At 53.5% G+C, this 20207-nt stretch overlaps 2 protein-coding genes across 3 annotated transcripts in view; one reads left to right on the top strand and one right to left on the bottom strand.

Annotated features, from left to right (window-relative positions):
* NME7 (NME/NM23 family member 7) overlaps positions 1-5246 on the bottom strand; it is a 79302-nt gene extending 74056 nt beyond the window's left edge. The window contains exon 1 of one of the 2 annotated variants that reach the window (XM_028530815.2): positions 5099-5246. In XM_028530815.2, coding sequence (XP_028386616.1) covers positions 5099-5101 — 3 coding nt within the window. In that variant the 5' untranslated portion in view covers positions 5102-5246. The remainder of the gene's footprint in view (positions 1-5098) is intronic. The other variant, XM_036015501.1, reaches the window with a different exon arrangement.
* Positions 5247-5367: 121 nt separating this feature from the next.
* On the top strand, positions 5368-19141 carry BLZF1 (basic leucine zipper nuclear factor 1). The gene is made up of 7 exons (XM_028531023.2): positions 5368-5737; positions 6902-6977; positions 10328-10767; positions 12033-12232; positions 13565-13693; positions 15886-16105; positions 18917-19141. Exons 2-7 carry the CDS (start codon positions 6947-6949, stop codon positions 19100-19102), a joined length of 1206 nt encoding a protein of 401 aa, XP_028386824.1. The 5' UTR covers positions 5368-5737; positions 6902-6946; the 3' UTR covers positions 19103-19141.
* The last annotated feature ends 1066 nt before the right edge of the window (positions 19142-20207 follow it).

The raw sequence follows: 20207 nt of genomic DNA, 5'->3' as shown, positions 1-20207 counted from the left end.
TTTCTGTCACTGGCTTGAGCGTCCCCAACCAGGTCCATCCTGGTCCTGTGTTCCTACCCCTTGTGGGCAACATTTAGCATTTACACTGTTTTAAGAGTACAGAATAGCAAAAGTGTCCTTAGGAGCATTTCATCACGAATTTGTAGAGTTGGGGTTTTTGTTTTTTTTTTTCAAAAATTTTGGATCCCACTAAGATGATTTCTTGTGTTTGTTTCTGGAGTGTCTTTGGAGATGTGACTGACATGTAACATTATATTCGCTTCAGGCCTACAACAGACGGATTCAGTATTTCTATGTGTTGCAAAGTGATCTCCACAGTAAGTCTAGTCGACATCCATCACCACATACAGTTTTAAAGAATATTTTTCTTGTAAAGAGAACTGTTCAGGTCCACTCACTTGGCAACTTTTAAACACGCAACGCAGTGTTCTTAGCTGCACCACTGCCCCTCACATCCCCAGGACTGACTTACTTCATAACCGGAAGCCTGTACCTTCGGACCCCTCCGCCCCAGACCACCGTCCGTCTGTCTAAGACAGCAGACCTTCAGTGTTCCTCTCACACTCACACACACACACACACACACGCACACACACACGCGGCAGTCTGCGGACATGCCGGAGGGCCGAGCCAACGCTGCAGTGGCGATCATTCTGCGATACAGACGTGTGTCAAACCACGCACATCTTAAAGCTGCACAACGTCAGATGCAAATTACATCTCAAAAGCTGGGTAACGAAAAGAAAGTAAAAAAGGGTGGGGGATAAAAAGGCAGAAAAAAGACGAAGAGCTCCACATGAAGAAAATTAGGGCACTATATTAACCGGTTGCTGTTTAGGTTTGCAACTGTGACTGGCCCCTGCCAGAGACGAATATCACAGAATACATGTAAAAATATTGTTCAAGTTTCTGCTTTCTAGTTGCAGTCACAGCAAATGATATCCTGCCCGGGGCTGTGGATCTGCAAGTTTTCAGGTCAAGTAACAAAAGGACTTCTGGATGGGTAAGAAGTATTTGTACCCCCCCCCCAAAAAAAAAACAGTAAACCTGTTGAGAAGAAACACAATAAAGCTGGGACCTAAAAACGTCTGATGGCACAAAATCCTGGTCTCTGCTGAGCAACCATGAAACTCTTTTTGAAGGTTCTCTTGAGACAATGACTTGGAGACATTTGTTTAGTCTAATTCTTGTGGAACAGCTGACACTCGTCACAGACCGCAGACTGGCCACCCGTCTTGGCCAACAGGATTCAGGTGGGTCCTCTGTTTGGAGGATGGATAATATTCACTTCACTTTATCAGTCACAAGAGTCTTAGCATTATCTTCTCTTTTCTCTTTACGCATAAAGGTACATCAACTGACGACTCTAGCACACTCTTTCTCTTTAATGCCATGTGTGTGAGATGAACCAGATTTCAGGTGAAGGTGGTTCTAGAATGTGCAGGCAGACCCTAACTCTGTGGCTGAAGGCTCCGACTGTAACGAGCCAGACGCAGGGGGAAGCCGACCAGATAATCCGACCGTCACAGTCAAGAAGCCAGGCCGGCAGAGCAGAAGGAACCCCACGTGCAGCTGCCTGTGGAGAGACCACCGGCCTCTCACCCACCCGCGCCCACGGCCAGACTGAACACGGGGAAGGAGGCCACTTTCCTCTTGTTTCCCAAAGGCCCGTCCTCTCTCACGAAGGACTGACCGCACCTGCCATGGAAGAGGGGTCCGGATGCAGACAGAAGCTTGAAAACTCCCCTCCAGCCAACTCCAGGTTCTCACTGGTTTCAGAGCTCTCCCTGCCACACACACAAAGTCGCCTCTGGGTCAAAGGAGGAATAAGAAATAGGCAAGCCTTGAGAATGCAACTACTTTGCCTTCTAAACTATGTATTATTCAAAGAACACTAAGTCCTGAACTTCATGTGCATCGGGACGCACAGCATGAAATCTGTTTTACATTAGAACCCAGCAGGCATGACATATATATGAGCTAAAATAAAAGGTTAGTCAAAGTTTCCCTCACTACATGCAGTGAATGCTGAGTCTGTTTTAGCTCTTTTTTTTTTTAATGCTGGTCGCACACCACAAACTGATGTCACAAAGGAGCAAGGGCTTACGATCTGCAGGACATCACATGGTCTGGCCTGGGCCGCCTCTCTGGTCCCACCTCAGGCTCTTCTCTGCCCGGCCTCCCACTGCTGCCGGCACCCAATTTCCATTCGTCTTCACACTAACTCGCAGGCCAGTTCCTGACACGTGCTGCCCTGGGCCTTTGCTCGTGCTGTTAGCGCTGCCCGGAGCCTCCCCCGGGCCCTTGCACCCCACCACGCAGACCTCAAAGCCAAAGTCACTTCCTCGAAGGGGCCTTTGCTGACCACCCAACCTGAAGGACACATACAACTCCGGCCACGGCAGAGGGTAGGGGAGAAGTTCACTGCTCTGTGGGATGCTGGGAGGTCTGAATGACAAAATGTAAGGCAGGCACAGGTGCACGCACGCACACACTCTGCAACTGTCACTCTCCACCTCCCTGTGCCATCGCACAGGCCACTGACTTCCAGTGATGACAGCCAGGTTCCACTGGCTTCTGGATGGCTTTTCTGACTCCGAAGAGTGAGGGCCGTCCCCCAATACGCCCCACGCACGCTGCACCATCTCAGAGCACCGACATTCTTTCACACTGTTTGTATTCGTTCAGCACGTATCTGAGTGCCTGCTATGGTCCAAGCAACAGCAGCAAACAAAATGAAGACCCACCCCTCTAGCAGTTCACAGTGTACTGAGGGCAACAAATCCACACACAGATAAGTCCAAGTGCACGTGGTAAGTACAGTAACAGAGATGTGTAGAATGTGAGGTGGTAACAAAAAAGAATAAAGTGTCACTTTTCTTCAAGGAGAGAAGAAAGGCATCACAAGAGAAGAGACACCTCAACGGGGTCTGGGAGCATCAGTGGAAGCCTGGCAGGCAAAGAAGGGGGAGGGCACTCTGGGTGCAGGAATCACGCGTGCAAAGGACAGGGAACGAGCTTACCGCCAGCCCGCAGTGACTCGGTATGTCCCGTGAGAGACAAGTACCAGCTCAAACACAAGGCACTAAGAGGAACGTCTAGGGAGGGGAGGAGCATGAGAGGAGGCCAGCAGGTGAGTGCTGGGTCATGGAGGGCCTGAATGCCGGTCCTCTGGAGACTTTGCATTTTATACAAAAGGAAATGGAGAGCCTCGAGTTTTACAGAGGTGAGTAAGATCAACAGAATTCAGTTCTAGAAAATTCCTTCTCATAGCAGAGAAAATAGTGGTTTGGGGAATTGTCGGACCAGACTGTTAAAGACACTATTGCAATAGTCCAGGCAAGAAATGAGATCATAAAGGAAACAGGATTTACTAACCGATTGGATATTGGAGGCCGGAGAGACAGGAATGCAGGATAACTCCGGTTGCTGGTTTAGCTTATAATATAGCGGTGTCGTTCATTAGCGTGGGGAAATAAGAGAGACCAGGTAGGAAGAGAGCAAGTTCTGTTTGGGTCCTATTGAGTTTGAGGGGCCTTTGTGGTAACCAGGTAGAGATGTCCAGGAAACGGCCAGGCGTTGGCAGGTCTTGGAGGAAACCTCAAACTGACCGAAAGCTTAGGCACTAGGAGAACTCTGTGTACTTGGAATCACCCAAGGAAAATGTATAGACTAGAAAGTGAAATTAATTAAGGAACGAGTCTCAGAGGATAGCATTTACGAAGCAGGCAAAGCCGGGGGAGGCGCAACGGATGCCCTTGAATTTGTTGTTAAAGGGAGCCTGAGTAAGTTCTGAGAATTACTGGATTTAGCACTTAAAAGGCCACTAGAAACTTCAGCAAGAGGAACTTCCCTGAAGCCATTAGAGGAGAAGTCAGACGACAGAATATTGAGAATGAAAGTGAGGAGGCAGAAGTTGAAGCGAGTGAAAACACTATGCTTTCTAGAGATTTATGAGTAGGTAGACGGAAGAACTGTGTAGAAACGCCAGGCGGAGGATGTGTTTTTGTTTTATTTCATTTTCTTAAGATGTATGATTTTAACAGTGAGGGAAGGAAGCGGAGAGAAAAAGGCTAAAATCACACACGAAAAGAGAAAAGTATTGTCATGAATGGCAAGGAATGAGACCCGAGGAAATAGTGGGTGTGTCACCCTTCAGCACCTCTTCCTCCAAACTAGAAACGCAGCACTGAGTGGAGGATAAAGCTGCAGATCAATGTGCAGGCCGGGGGCAGGAGGTTGAAGAAACGGACTGTTAGACTCTGTCACCTGCTTAGAATGGAGGGAGGAGGAGGGGCAGGGTTTGCGGGGTGAAGGCTTGAATGGGGCTCTGGGGGAACAGGCAGGGCAGGCTGGGTAACAAAAACCACGAAAGAGGGGGTGCTGAGTGAGGCTCTGTTGCTAAATTCACAGCTATACCCACCTGACAACAGTCAACTGTCTCCAGTCCATTATTCACAAATGTTTAAAATTTTGCTAATGATGTGAATGAAGTAGAACTCTGGTGTCCGCAAACAGGTGAGTGAATTGAAATCACCTGCAAGCCTCTAAAAAAAAATGCAAATCCCCAGCCCTATTCCAATTAGCTCAGAATTTCTGGGGCCGTAGCTCAAGCAAGTGATATTGGATAGCTCCCCAAGTTACCTAGATGGGGCATTCCCGTTAAAAAAAAGTACGGACCCAGAAGGAATGAACTGGCTCCTACTAGGTGGCCCTCAGACGGGGTGCGGGACCGGGTCCTGCCACCTGGCGGACCAAAGACTAAAATCCAGGGGGACCCGCAGCCGGGCTGAAACAGTCACGTACCACCACTACACACTCTTACATGAAGCACGCTAAGGTGAAGCCGAGCTTGAAAAATGCAATGATGAAAATGCAAACATTTAAAAAGTTGGTTCGGAATGATGTTTCACCTCCGGCTGTTAGACTCAGTGTTTTACCCCCAAACTTTCCGTTACATTACTCGAGGGGCTCAGCAGTACTAAAGAGACAATGGGGCGAACGTGCAAGGCCCGGGCACGCTCCGAGCGCCCATTAGCCCCAGGCCCAGGACTGGGGACGCTGCGACACCAGGACCCCGGAGCCGTCTGGAACTCACCATAGTCTCGGGAGGTCACCAGAGGGAAAGAGGTTTCGAGCCGACGGGACGACTCCAGCACCGACAACGACGCCTAGTTACTCCGGCAACACAGCCCCTCCTACTGCTGCAGGTTGCGCGGAAGTCACTGCCCCGCTCCCTTGTATCTATTGGCTGAAAGTAACCAAAGCTCCGCCCTCCACGTCGACAGACACGCCCCTTGACGCCGTGGCCCGGGGGGACTGTACTCTGCCTACCTCTTTCCAGCGTCATCACTTCCGTTTGGTTGACAGGTGACCCGGAAGTTCAAGCCACCGGCCGGTGATTAGAGTCCGAACATTCTATAATTTATTTTTAAATAGGCACTTGTCCAGTTTTCAGTCACTGAAGCCTTACACCGTGTGGCCTGTGTTGCTTGAATTTAAACGCACTAAGAATGCGTTTACCTATTTCTTTTGGAAACGTGTTCCGGAAACGAAACCCTGACTGACTAATCGGAAGTGACTAGTGTAGAGCGAGAAGTGGAGGTCAGGGAGACCGGGGCGGGGCGGGGCGGCTCGGGATGGGAAGGGACTGTCCCGCGGAGGCAGCCCGGTGATTGCGAGCCGCGGACCCGGGACGGGGCAGCCCCCTGGACCAGGAAGAGTGAGGATCTCCGAGGTGAGTCCGAGCGAGAGCCGGCCGGTGGAGCCAGGGGATGCCGACAGGGGCGGAGGTCTAGGTGGGAGCCCGGTGTCCACGCCTTTGGATCCGGGGCTTGTTCAGACCGGGCTAGAACTTCGAATAGGACTTCCCGGGACGGCAGAAGTTGACCGGCGTGTCGCTCCCTCACCTGCCTCCTGGGACCCACTCACCCCACACCCTCTGCCGAGCCTTTCACCCCGTATTTGCCGGCCCACGCCCGCGATGTTTGTCCGTTTCGCCTGCATCTCCCCAGCGCGGTTTCAGGGCTCACGGCTCGGTCGAAGGGACTTTGGAGACCCGCTCCAAGGGCAACGCAAATGACCTATGGAGACGGACAACAGGGTTGGGGTTGACCGTGGGAACGGGGGACGGGGCAGGGGAGAGCAACAGGGGACAATTCGGACAACTGTAACAGAAAAACAAGAATAAAAAATTAAAAATTTTTTTTAAGAAAGGAGGATTTGTGACTGTTGAGGACGGTAGTCCCGGAAGACCCGGGGCCAGGCTCTGGCGAGTACTCAGAGTGATCATTTTTGTGGAGACCCCCGTGGCCATCTACTGTACAGTTCATCATTTATTAACACGGCATTAGTATCACCTTTCTTCTCGTGTCCTCCCGCGAATCTCTGTCCTGTAAGGCCGTGCATACATTTTTGAAAGCACATGCCATGCCATTTTAATCTTATTGTCAAGAAGATGCAAACTGAGGCATCACGAATGTTTTTATTGTTCGTTAGACATCTGAACAGAAGCTCCTCTCTGATTACATGCTGAATAAATTAGTATCAATATTGTCTCCTGAGAAAGTAATTACCCTAATTACTTTAAAATTCCTGTTGTCATATTAATAATGCAGAAGTCACCATGGTAGCTTAAGTGCTATTTCTGAACTAAAATTCCAGACACACCTCCAATGATTTTGAGTTACAGCTGAGGACGGGGAAGCAGAAATACCACCCCTGATTTTTTTTGAGACACTGGGTAGGTGTAACAATATCACCTATTAAAGGATATGGAACACTGTCTGTCCAAATTCATGTTACTAAATACAGAAGCAAGTAGAATTTCCTATTTAAATTAGAGGGACTTAGTGAATGTGTTTATACAGTCTTTTAATTCTTTCATTTTATGCTTTTTTAGGTTTTGCAGTAGAAGTCTTGGGGTGCATTTTTGTTAGTTGAAAAAATGACTACTCTTGAGAGTTTAGAAACTAAAGGTAAGTCTTTTTGTTTTAGCGACAATTGTTTTTAGAACATGACATTTATGATGATAGGACAGAGGAATGTTTGAGCCAGGTCAGTCAGCCTCACGGAGCCCTCGGGAATCGCCTGGGTTTCAGATCTCCTCATGTTTGTTTTGTACGGCAGTGTTTGCATTTCAGGATTGCAGAGGTAAAGATGAATGCTCACAGCATTCTGTAGTATTTATTAGGCAACGACTACTATTAAACATTTAGTGTAAAAGCAGAGCTTTACAGCCATGGTTTCTCTCCACTGCAAGATTAGGGCAAACAGTGAGTAGGTATGAAAGACGTCTCTCTTGTTGCATTGGTTTGCTAGGGCTGCTGTGAGAAAGTACCACAAGCTGGTGGCGTAAACTATAGAAATTTATTGTCTCGCAGTTCTGAGACTAGGAGTCCCAGATGGGCTCCTTGTCCATGTTGGCAGGGCCTTGCTCCCTTTAAGGGCACCGGGGAAGGGTCTGTTCCAAGCTTCTCCCCTAGGTGCTGGAGGTTTGCTGGCAAGTTTTTATTCCTTGACCTGATCACCCTGATAGCTTACTTTACGTGCCCATGGCATTCTCCCTGTGTGCGTTTCTGTGCCCACATTTTTCCTTTTTATAAGGACATCAACCATGTTGGATTAGGGCCCCATCCTACTCCAGTATGATCTCAACTAATTAATCTTCAGTGACCCCGTTTCCAAATAAGGTCGCATTCCGAGGTGTAGAGTCAGACTCCCGCACACGAATATTCAGGGAGACAGGATTCAAGTCATAGCACTTGCGAGCTGCAGGAGTGACGTTGCAGTCCCGCCCCCCGTTCTCTCTGCAGCTCTGCACCCCGTTTGTCATTCCCACACTTTGAAACACTTTCTGTCCTCCACCTGCACGACATCTCTCTCAGTTTCCGCCTTCTCCGCAGCCCTCCACTGTCCAATGCACTAGCAGCTGTGGTATTTGAGTCTAAGTTAATATTTTTAAAAGTTAAAAATTTAGTTTTTCAGTCACACCAGCCACATCACGGGTTCTCAGCAGCCACACGTGGCCAGTGGTGGTTGTATCAGAAAGTGCGGAGTTAGGGTATCTCCCTCACTGCGGAGAGTTCTGTGGGACACCGCGGCTCTGGCTGTGTTCCCTGTCTCTGTCCTGTCCTCCTCCTCTGGTTTATCTTTTAAATGTTGCTTTCTCGGGGGCTTTCTCCTCTACTCTCAAGGCTTCAGTAATTATCTGTAAGAATGACTTCCAGATTTATCTTTAGCTCCGGCCTCTTCCCTTGTGATTCAGACCCTTATAACATACTGCCTACCGCCCATCCTCACGTAAATGTCGGTAACAGTCTTACCGTGTCCCAGGCGAACTCCTCCCGATGCACGTTACTCTTGTGGGGCATGAGCTCTGGACGGAGGGGCTTTCGGTGTGAGCTGGGAAGCCATGTTCTGGACGCCAACTTTGTAGCCAGCTGACCTCGACAGCACACTCTTTAAAGGGGGTTTAAATACGTTTAGGAAGCAAGGGAGAGCTGATCATGCCAATGAATATTGACTGAATTTAATTCAGCTGCATGCAACAGTGTTTCAGAACCACCTTTTATATTATTCGGATATGCAAATCAGAGACTACAGTGAAGGTAATGCTGGGAATTAATGGGAAATAAGATCAATTAATTGGTAACTAATGAGAGAGCAACTGGCATGGAGCTTGTAAAAAACAGAAACTAAATACAGTGTTACCATACGCAAGGCGTCTGTGAAACTAAATTATTGTCATTGTTATTGCTTGTTTGTGATAAGGATTAGAGCTTTAAAGCACTTTCACTTACTTCGTCTCATTTGATTTTGATTTTACAGTATGCTAGGTAATTCAGTGTTGGTCCTGTTCCTCCTGGGTTTGCGTTAACTGGTGTTAGGGAGCAAAAGGCGCTCTGATCGCAGAGCCTGAGACGAGTGTGCCAGCTGTCTGCGCGTCCTCGAACGCCCCGGAGAGCAGCAAGGCCGGTGCGCGGTGCCAGGCCTCTGCGCGGAGGTCTGAGCAGCACCGTCGCCAGGAGGGCGCGTGCCGGGGCCAGGGCTGGCTCTGAAGGGGGGACATGTGCTAAGTAGGAGCAGTTCACATCCAGAACTTCCGTGAGGGAACAGGTTAAAATTGAAACGAAAGGTGCTGAAGTCAGACGGTTCGGTGAACGTAAACCCGGCAGCGAAGTCTGAGGCGTTTACCCGTGGACGTTCCTCTGACGCCGTGTGCCTTCCGCGTGCCCCCTCTCTGAGGGTGCCGGGCCACTCTGAGTTGCTGGGCAGGCTCGCTGGGGCGGCGAGGTCAGCGCACACAGAGCCCTTACGGTGACAACTGTGCTTCATGGTTAAGCTCCGGGCCGAGCGTCTGAGACAGCGAGTGCCACGGGCCTCTCAGAGAGTGGGCCGGAGCAGACGGGGGGACTGGACACAAAGAGTGGCGTGGAGGCTGGCTTCGTGGGTAACTGAGGACCACAGCGGGCGGCTAAAGGAGCTGTGGAAGAGAAGCCACGGCAGGAACAGAGGCCTGAGTGAGGCCCGGGAGGGAGAGGGCACTGAACAGTCAGCTGGGTGGTCTGTGCAGAGCATCCTTTGCCTAGAGTTCAGAAGGACAGACAAGTTGGTCTTGAAGTGGGCGGTTTCAGCTGTGCGTGGATGCGGCTGACATTCAGTTCACGCGGTTCTTGAGCGTCGGGTGTCGGGGGAGAGCCAGGCTCTTGGCCTCACTGTGTTCTGTCCTGCCACCACCCTCTGGCACAGCTGCCGCCAGTGTGTCCGTTTGCAGGCGAGGAAGCTGAGATTCATGGAGGGTTAGATTGCTCCCCTAGCGTCACTCTGGGTCGTGGAAGCCAGAGCCGAGCGCCCCGGTTCCAAGTCCCCGGCACTTTCCATGGAGAGAGAGAGAGGGAGAGAGAGAGAGGGAGGGAGGGAGAGGGAGGGAGAGAGAGAGAGGGAGAGAGAGAGAGGGAGGGAGGGAGAGGGAGGGAGGGAGAGGGAGGGAGGGAGAGGAGAGAGAGAGGGAGGAGAGAGAGAGAGAGACAGAAAGAGAGGGAGAGAGGGAGAGAGAAAGGGGGGGGAGAGGGAGAGAGAGAGACAGAAAGAGAGGGAGAGAGAGAGGGAGAGAGAGAGAGAGAAACTACCCCCCGCGCAAGGGGAGCACCAGCCCGTGGGACGTTATTCATCTTTTCTGGGCACGTGGTTGTCTTGACAGTTACTTGTTACTCTGAACTTTCCATTCTTCTGAATGCCGGTAATGCTGAGTGTGGGGGAGTGTGCCCTGGCCTTCTCCTGGTACGGCCGCTCAGTAAGTCGTTTCCGTGTTGGTGTCCCTCTTCAGCCGCCCTGGCTCCGGCCCCGGTCCGAGGAGCGGGAGATGGCATGGAAACCGAGGAGCCCCCTCCCTCTGTGGAGGCCCCCGCGGGAGCCCCACCGGCACAACCTCCCACCCTCCGGAGTCCGCGGAAGAAAGCCCTCCTGAGCCCACAGAAGAAAGCGGCCGAGAGCCCAGGCGTCCTTCAGCTGGGCAAGGTGCTGGCCGACAGGGCGGTGGAGGTGGAGGCCGTGAGGATAGTGGTCCCCAAGGCCGCCATCACCCACGCCGTGCCCCGCAGCGGCCCCAAGGCCCAGGGGCGTCGGAAGGGGGAGCGCCTGGGCCGGTCGGACGGGGGCGCAGAGCCCAGCGAGGGGCTCGCGGAGCTGAAGAAGCTCAGGAGCTCGGAGCGGAGGCTGCTCCAGGACAAGGAAGGCCTTTCCAACCAGCTGCGGGTGCAGACGGAGGTAAGGCCGGCCGCCGCCCCGGTCCCCAGGAGCGCCCTGATGCCCCCCCCCTCAGCCCGCTCAGCCCGCGGCCTCTTCCTCCTGGAGGGGAGACCTCACTCGCCGTGGCTCGTCACCTCTCACGGTGGCTTCCCCTCAGATGCCACGTTCTCTCTCCGGGCCGCCAGTAGCGCTAGTGTGTGCCGGGAACTTACACGCCGTGACCCACGCCGAGGGCGGGGGTGTGCTGGGCGCTTCGGGCCAGGCGGCCCGTAAGCTGTGAAGCAGGTTCCAGCTCTGAACTTCCAGCCGCAGGCTGCCCAGGCCGGCTTTGGGGCCGCCGGGCGAGCCAGCCCCGTTTTACGGGTCCCCAAATCCCCAGTATCTCTGCCCGTGCGTGCACAAGGCGCGGACTAGAGACCGGCGGGGCGGGTGCCGGTGCCCTCGTCGTCCCCGGAGGCCGTGTCAGTGTTGGTGTGTTCCCTCCACCCCTGCCTCGCGGCCGGCGGCGCCCTGCCTCCCCGTTCGCCCTGTGAGACCGCGCGCCGCGTGGCTCACAGACGCCAGTCCCTGTGACTCCGTGGCTGGTGGCCCCTTCCCAAACACGTCGCTAATTCTAAAATCAGAATTTGTAAGCGGTTTGGAAACCAGAGAGACACAGTGAAGACGGCACCACCTTGGTCGTCACCGTGGTCTCGTGTCGCGGGACAGTCCCCCGCAGGCGGCACCGGCGCCCTTCCGTGGCCGCGCCTCACACCGGCGCCCCTCAGGCCGGTGCCCGTTGCTGGGCGTCGGTGCCTCAGCGTCTGCGCTTCAGCCACAACGGAAAGAGTGCGCTCGTGGAGAGCCCCGAACTGCCTCCTCCGCTTACGTTCGTAAAAGTCACAGTCCCAGGGCACCAAGAAATTATTTTTTAAATGTTGAATAAGGTCCAAAAAACAGCTAAAACATTCTGTCGTATTTTTAACAAAACTTAGTGGTTAGTGTTCTAATTTTTCTTCTTTAAGTGTTGACTGTAGCAGTTTGTTATTTTTACGGTAGTGATTTGTGCTCTTAGTGTAAGAGGCTCAGTTTATAACCACGTGGACTGTAAGTATAGATACAAAAAGATAGAGGGAGATACAGCTAAAATATGTATATTACAAAGCTTAAGTATTTAGTATCACCCTTTGATCCGTTTTTTAAGTAACAGAGGTCCAAGTGAAACAGTTTCTCGTTTGTTCATTTTGCGACACTATAGTCACTGACACTACCTTGCTTGTCACCTTGGTCACGCGCTCCTGCAGGTCAATCGCGAGCTCAAGAAGCTGCTGGTGGCCTCCGTCGGGGATGACCTCCAGTACCACTTCGAGCGTCTGGCCCGCGAGAAGAACCAGCTCACCTTAGAGAACGAGGCCCTGGCTCAGAACGCGGCCCAGCTGGCGGAGCAGCTGGAGCGCATGTCCATCCAGTGCGACGTGTGGCGGAGCAAGTTCCTCGCCAGCAGGTACCTCCGGTCTGAAGCGGCGCTTCACGCCCTGGTCTTGGTCTGCCGGCTTTTGGCCCGCAGCACGAGAGGTCGACCGGTCGACCGTAGTGTGAACATTTGGAGTCGGTGGTTGAAGTACTTCGTGTGTTGTTTAAGACGCGGACACTCGCTCCTGTGGGTGGAAACTCGGCCTCCCTAAGTGGGGAGGGACATCCTGTGGACCCCCCCCCCCGGGAATTCGAGGTCACTGCTCTGTAGGGGAGTCGCCCGCAGTGCGGTGTTTCATGGCAGACAGAACCGTCAACTCAGACATCTAGTAAATGCCGAAACCACAAAAAGCGGGCTGCGTTATCCTTCTGGAGAACTCAGGTGTCGTCGCCACTCTGTAAGGTAGCACGGTTTGTCCTCCATGCCCTGTGCTCGTCGTATTTAACCACAGAAAGAGCCTCCCAGCCGCCCTCCCCGTGCACAGAGGGAAGGGGTGACATCTGTGTGCACACGGGGCGGGGCTGCTCCCCCGCATCCTCCAGCACCGAGCTGCGGGAGACCGGGCTATGGGCGTCACCCCGCCCCCCCCCCCCCCCCCCCCGCCCTGTGCTTAGCCGCGTGTCCCACACACAACACGCTGAGGGGCCGCTGACTTCACTCCGGTCCCCCGGTGACCTCTCACAGAACCCCGGAGGCTCCCGGGCTGCGCTGTAAGGACCGCTGGGTGTCAGGAGTGGATTTTCGGGAAGGTGTTTCTGCACATCCTCCTACCTGTGGCAGCTTTTAGTGGTTGGCTACTCTCCTCAAGTCCGTAGTTTGGTTTCTGACTGTGCTAGTACAGGATGCTGTTTGGAGAAGCGAACTTTGGTCTTTGAGTGGAAGTCAATTAGTCCTCTTTGAACAGTTTAAGGGGCATATTGTAATGCATATTGAAGCATTTTATAGAAGCCTTTCTACATTATTTTAATATTTTTCTAAAGACAAGGAGGTAAGTTGGATGGTAGGAAAATCATGCATTTTTGTTTTCCTTTAAAATGTTTATTTAAAATATTTGGTTAATGTAATTTTTTTTTCAAAATTTGATCAATCTGGGGTAATATTGAGGTAATCCTGAAGGTCACTATAAGAAAAGTCCATTTCCTTTGTCATTTTGTAAACGTTTTAATTGAATCCCTTCAGTGAGTTCTCAGCTTATAAACATTTTAAATACTTTTTAGTGAAAATTTAAAAACAGAATTAATTTGACTGTGTTAACTCTTCTTGGTTAAGCTTTTGAAAATGACGGTCACCCACGTCATACGTGAACTTCTCTGCCGCGGGCTGTCACCCGAGAACTCACAGGGGCTGTGTTACTCTCTCCAGGGTCATGGCCGACGAGCTGACCGGCGCCAGAGCAGCCCTGCAGCGCCAGCAGCGCGAGGCCCAGGGCGCTGTGCGCGACCTCCTGAGCGAGCGGGAGCAGTTCCGCCAGGAAATGAGAGCCACCCAGAGGTGCGGCCCCGGTCGAACATTGGGAACCTCTCAGCTGCCCCTGCGGGGTCTGTCACTGGGCAGTCCTGTGGCGCTGCTGCACCGAGTCACGTGCTGAGCACGGACTGTGCGTGGCGCTTCAGAACAGATGCCCGGGAGAGGGGGGGAGACTGAAAACACAGAAGGTTCGCTTCCTGGTACACGCACAGTAGCGGAGATCTCCGGGTCCAGAAGTCAGCTTTGATTATACTTGCAGCACTTTTGTAAGGCTTTTGGTGGAAGCCAGGGAGTGCGCCTGCCCTTCCTGTGGAAGGGTCCTTTCGAGGACCCTTCGACGGTGCGAGAGCTCCCCTCCGGTCCACGTGCACCACAGCTGCCAGAGTCGGCGGTCTTCCTCCGGAGTGCGCACACCCCCGTGCAGCTGACGCACCGCAGGTCAGGTCCGTGCAGGTCACAGGGGCAGACGGGGAGCGTGGAACCCGATGCATCCAAGTGCCGGACTTCGCAGGAGGCAACTGAAGCGGTGTTTAGAGGGAAGATCGTAACTAAATGCTTAGCTTAGGAAAGAAAAAAGGTCTCAGCAGCGTAAGCTTCCCCCTTAAGAAATACAAGGAGCAAATTAAGCAGAAAGAAGAGAACAATAAGGATGAGAGCAGAATAAATGAAACAGGAAGCCAAACGCTGCTCCTTTGAAAAGGTAAGTTAAGAGCCCCAGCGCACTCCAGAGAGAAAGATGCGCACGACGAGCGGCAGGACTGAGGAGGGCTGCAGTGCAGAGTCCGCTGACGTAAGGAAGGTAACGGGTGTGTGTGTGTGTGTGTGTGTGTGCGCGCGCGGAACAGCTCTCTGCCTGTACATCCGACAGCCGAAAGGAAACGGGCAGACTCCCTGAAAGACACAGACCACCACCCAAGGGGACTCAAGAACAGATGACCTGAATAGCGTCACCTAGTAAACCAATCGTATTTATAGTTAAGAAACCTTCCAGGAAATGAAACTCCAGGCCTAGACTTACTCACCCGTGAACACTAGCAAACATCTACGGGGGAATAAAGCCAAATTTACACACGCGCTCCTGGGAAGTAGAGAAGTAGGGGACAGTCTCCACTCATTGTGTGGGGGCCAGATTGTCTCGATACCAAAACCAGGCAGAGGTCGCAAGAAAACTACGGACCCATACCCCTCGTGAGCACAGATGCAAAGACCCCTCACCGAGTGTTCACGAGTCAGATCCGCCCGTGTCCAGTCACGCGCTGCACAAGGACCTCATGGTCGACAGTGGACCCACAGTGGCCCGTGAGGTCACGGCGGAGCTGGGAAAGTCCCGCCCCTGGGTGTGGCAGCCAGCACGGGCGGGCTGGCGGGTCCGTGGTGATGCCGGGGAGAACAGACTGACGCGCTGCCAGTCGTGTAAAAGCGGAGCGCGTGCAACACGTCCAGTCCACGTACTTGACAGTGGTCATGCGTGACAACGTGGTGGTTTATGTGTGTCCCATGCTATACTTTTTATCGTTATTTTAGAGTGTGCTCTTTCCACTTACGGAAAAATCAGCGTGCTGCCCGGCAGCAGCCTCACCCAGCGACTGTCTCCAAGTCATGCATTTTCTCAGTCGCTGTACTCTCATGTTGTACGCCGACCTGCCGTACCGGTTTGGCCCCCGGGAGCAGTAGGCGGTGCCATGCAGCGCAGGTGTGCCAGAGACCGCACCGTGTAGGTGTGTGCACTCGCTCCGTGACAGTCACCCCATGACACAGTTGTCAGCGACGCATCGCTCAGAAGCTAGCCTGTCATAGGTGCAGCATGACTGTCTAGAAAGGCTATTTACACATCATGTCCAAGTAAACTTTAGCCCAGGAACTGTAGGCTGGTGTGTCATTCAGAAATCGGTGCAACTCCCAGAAAAGAAATACGTATGAGTATCTCGACAGATGCACAACTGAGTGTACTAGTATATTCCACCCGTCTGAAAACACGAGAACACAACAGTAGTTGGGTGGGTGATTTCCTGAGACCCACCTGCTGAACTGACGAGCGCTCTCTGTAATCGGACTGACTGTGCCAGCCTTGCCGGTTGGTTGACCTCTGCAGGAAGGGTATGGAGAAAGGTGTTACACCACTTCGGGAGTGTTTCTCATTCTCTGCGCATCCGCCCTGGCCCACTTCGCCCCCTTTGCTCACGGCCCGTGTGCGTGTGTGTGCGTGTTCTCCGCAGGCTGCTGGAGGAGCTGCTGGTCTCCCTGCAGTGGGGGCGGGAGCAGACCTACTACCCCAGCGCGCAGCCTCACAGCACGGCGGAACTGGCACTCGCGAACCACAAGCTGGCCAAAGCGGTGAATTCTCATCTCCTGGGAAATGTCGGAACGAACACTCAGAAAAAGGCTCCGCCGACAGTTGAATTCTGCAGCAGCCCGGCAGAAAAAATGGCTGAAAAGGTGAACTCTTTCTCCCGCGATCCGAGGAGCTTCTAGCGCTGCCCTCCTCCCGAGGGCGGCCTGCTCTGGGGGAAGGTGCGACATGCGGGCTCTAAGCGTGGTTCTCACGCAGACGAGCCCGTCATCTTGGAGGAAACGAAGTCTTCCTCTGAGCTTGAAGGTGCTCAGATAGGATTGTTCTGTTCTTAAGGGGAAAAATGTAATGGTTTACAAAGAGGGCCTATTATTTAGGCTCTTCTTGAGCTCCTTTTGATACAGACTGTGTAGAATTTCTAACTTAATAATCAAGAGCAGATCCTAGATTGTCTCTGACCTTGGGAACTGTTGACTCCCACACACTGATGTGCATGTGCCTCCTGCTGCGGAATCACCCAGCGCAGACCTGGCACGCACAGCCCTGGTGGGGTCAAGGTCATGTCGATTGGCTGCTGCACACCGTGGCCTCGGTTCTGACCACGGACCAGGTGCACTCCCAGGCCTCCCCAGTGCCCCGCCCTCAGGTGCCCATCGCAGGCGGTCGCTGACTGGAGCTGGCCCGCTGGTGCCGTCTCGGCCCAGCACCTCTGCGGAGACCTGTGGTCCCGGTGTCTCCTCCCAGCTCCGACTCCTTTGTCCCGACTCCCCTGTTCCTGGGTCATCACTTTTATCCATTGACCCCTACATTCTTTCCTCTTGTCAGCCACTGTCCTAGCTCTCTCCCTGCCTCGGTTGGCCTGGACTCCATTCTGAAGTGCCTTTGTCTCTTCCCTCGTCTCGGAGCCCTGGACACTGCAGGCCTGGGTCCGTCCAGCTGTTTGTCGTCCTTGTTCCTACCCCCGTCGCACTCGCCAGCAGGCGTCTCGCTCCGCACGTGCAGGAGGGGAGGAGGCAGGGGCACAGCGCCCCCTCAGTGTCCCACTTGACATCCAGACGCCCGTCTCTCTGGCGACCAGCCTCCCGTACATGCCCACGGGATATCTCCATGCAGTTGTCCCCCAGACAGCTAAAAATAGAACAGCCTCTTTTCTCCTTGCTTCACCATTCGTACTTTTCCCCACCCAGGAAAAAAACAAAAAAACCCACAACAGCAGAAAAGCAGCCTGCTGCTTCTCCACTACTCCCTATGTTAGTGGACTAGACGTGCTATATGGGGATGTTTTGAGGATTCCATAAGATAATGCACATAGAGCCACAGCGGATCCCAATCCAGTATAATTCCTCCCCCAATGGTAGCTACCATTTTAGCATTTCCTTCATCCCCCAAATCCTGTTGATTCCACAAGTCCTATCAGTTTCTCCTCATCTGTCCTGTCTCTCAGCTTCAACCACCGGCCTCCTGCCTGGACTGCTGCCGTGGCCGCCACCTCACGCATAGCCCCCACCGTGCTTTTCACCGCAGAGCGGTTTCCCAGTGCCGCCCCCCAAGAGTGCCAGTGCATTCACCTCGGAGCTCCTGTTGAAACAGCTCCCGGTCTCCCTTACTGAGTTTGAATCCTGTGTATTGTGTAAAAGGATTGTCGTAATCTTTACTCCATTTTCCCTTCTCAGTGATCATTTCCCAGGTGTACCTCCCCACCCTTCCCCCCCCACACACAATTCACATTCCAGCAGTCAACCACTCTTTATCCCACTGTCACTGTGCCCCTGTGTCTCCACGTCTGTCCCTGCTACTCCTTCTGCCCCCGCCGCCCTTCCAGCACCGCTCCACCTTGAAGAGTCGGCCCCAGAGTCTCACCGGCACACCTAGATGTGCCTTCTTCAAGGCTCCCGTTGCAGTCTGCATGTATTTGTTACAGCTCTTGAACATGGAGAATTGCAGTTTGACTCCCCATCACCCAAGCGATAAGGTTTTCTAAGGACGGGGCTGTGTCTTATGTGTCCTCAAGATCTGGTATAATCCTTTGCACATAGTAGGTACTCAGCTGTTTAGTAAATGGATCAGCACCTAAAATTAAACCCATCATTTTGTCCTTCCTGTTGTCCTTCTCCGTTCTCTCTGGGAAGTTGTGTCACCGCCGGTGGCGTTTGACCGCTCCTTTCTGGAAGCACTCGCGACCCTGGCCTTGCAGAGCCGGGGCTTTCTGTAGTCCCTTCCCAGTCGCGCCGCCTGCCTCCTCTGCACCGTGCCCGCCCCCTCACGTGCTGACCGCGGGAGAATGTGAACACGAGAAGCAGGAGCGAGGAGCCAGCGCTTTCACGTTGTCTCTGCCCGAGAGCTCCTCCTGTCTCGGGCCTCGGCAAAGGCGGAGGGACTGAGAGAATCGGAGCGGGAGAAGCAGGGAAGGGAGCAGGGTGCCCGCGAGACCCCAGACAGGCGCACAGAGGCTAGCGCGTTCAGTGCTGCGCATAAATCAGGAAGAGAAGGGAAACGCCCCTGGCTTTTGTGAGTGACCAGAGACCTGGAGGTAGGCTCTCAGCCCCAGAATCGGGCAGAATGCCGACTCCGACTCCGTGCAGCCGAGGGGGAGACTGAAGGGGAGGACAGCGAGCGGGTGCTCTTGGTAGAAGGGCACGCCTCTTCCTGTAGAACTGACACAGCCTCACCTCCTGTGTTTGCATGCTCTTTCCTCAGCGTCCGCAGGAAACAGTAACTGCTTCATTTTTAAGAAGTAGGTGGCCGGGGAGTGTAGTAACTGAACATCGCTGTGACACTCAGAGCTTTCCGAGAGAAGGGGTGAGCCCCTCGCCAGTCAGGGCCGTCGTTCACATGGGATGTCCCAGGTAGTCACATACACACGCGTGAGATGGACTTTGTGGCAGTTACAGCTCAACAAAGCCCAGAGCGTTACGGTCCCCGCTGGATCCGCTGACGTTACCGCTTGTTTTCCGTAGGTTCTGCGCAATCTGGACCCCGTTGCCTGCCCAGAAAGCCCACCTGATCATCCATTTTCTGAGTCTTCACCCGCCACCTTACTCACCGCAAAGAAAAATATCGGGCGGTTTCACCCCTACACTCGGTACGAAAACATCACCTTCAACTGCTGCAACCGCTGCCAGGGGGAGCTGCTCGTCCTGTAGGGGCGCGGGCGGGCGGCGGCCTGCTGCGAGCACCGCCTGCCGCGGGCACCGCCTGCCGCCCCGCAGCCGCGGTTGCTGGGGAGCGGGGCTCCTGCCACACTGGAAGAGCTCTCGCTTCCCACTGAAGTGCCGGACGCCCCCAAGACGCCCGCGGGCCAGACTGCAGGCCACCCTCTCCTACCAGCGGTCTCAGGGTCAGGAAGAGTGAAGCTGCTGATACGCCTGGACTGCAGAACGCTGCCCAGGCGTGACACGGCGCTTTCCCTACGTCTGGAAGGGAAGGAGCTGCATGCCTTCTTTCGGGCTCTGAGTCACTGTTTATCCTGCTCCGCGTTTCATTTGAGCGGACCGTGTCTTGGTCTCTGAGACACAGACGGGCAAGGGCAGCCCCGGTCACGTGCAGCCACGCCCACCGCTCACTGCGTCTGCGCGGCCTTTGCAGCGCTGCCGCGGACCCGGAATACCGACTGTCCGCTCCTCCCAGTTTTCCTATCCTGGCTCTGAAGCAGCACTTGGCAGGGAATGTTGGGGGGAAGGTGTTCTTTTCCTTTTCGGTGATTTGGGGGTGCTACAAAGGAGGCTTAGGAAATGCTCTAGGTGAAGGTTTTAGAAGAAGGGCTGAGTGTTAGGGAAATTAACACCATCGGACAGCCCCACGAGCGAGTGCCCCTGCGAACACGGTCTCACGGCAGCGCGGCGCGGGGCCCACGGTGTGAGTGGCACAACTCGCCGTGTGGAAGACACAGGCCCTGGCCACGCAGCTCACTCTGACCAGCGCACCCAGAACGTCCAGCTCGGTGTCTACAGGACACGGTGGGGCAAGCGGGGCTTTGTAGGATACTGGACAAACGCAGACATGCAGTCCATCAGTTAATTTACATTATGTCATACCTATTACTGTTTATTCATGATGGACAGTCACAAAACACTCTTTCATAGGCCTTTAAAACTGTCCATAAAACGTTTGCACCGAATTATACTATTTAGTTACAGCAGTGCGCATTGGCAGAGAAATCCTCGAAAAACAAGTCTGGTCCAAGGACAGTATATTTTAGTGTCAACCTAATGGTTTTGGTGTTTTTGGTCTCCTTCATCTGAATTATAT

The sequence above is a fragment of the Phyllostomus discolor genome, chromosome 14, assembly GCF_004126475.2.
Source record: "Phyllostomus discolor isolate MPI-MPIP mPhyDis1 chromosome 14, mPhyDis1.pri.v3, whole genome shotgun sequence".
NCBI lineage: Eukaryota > Metazoa > Chordata > Mammalia > Chiroptera > Phyllostomidae > Phyllostomus > Phyllostomus discolor.
This window is presented reverse-complemented; position numbering and strand designations above follow the sequence as displayed.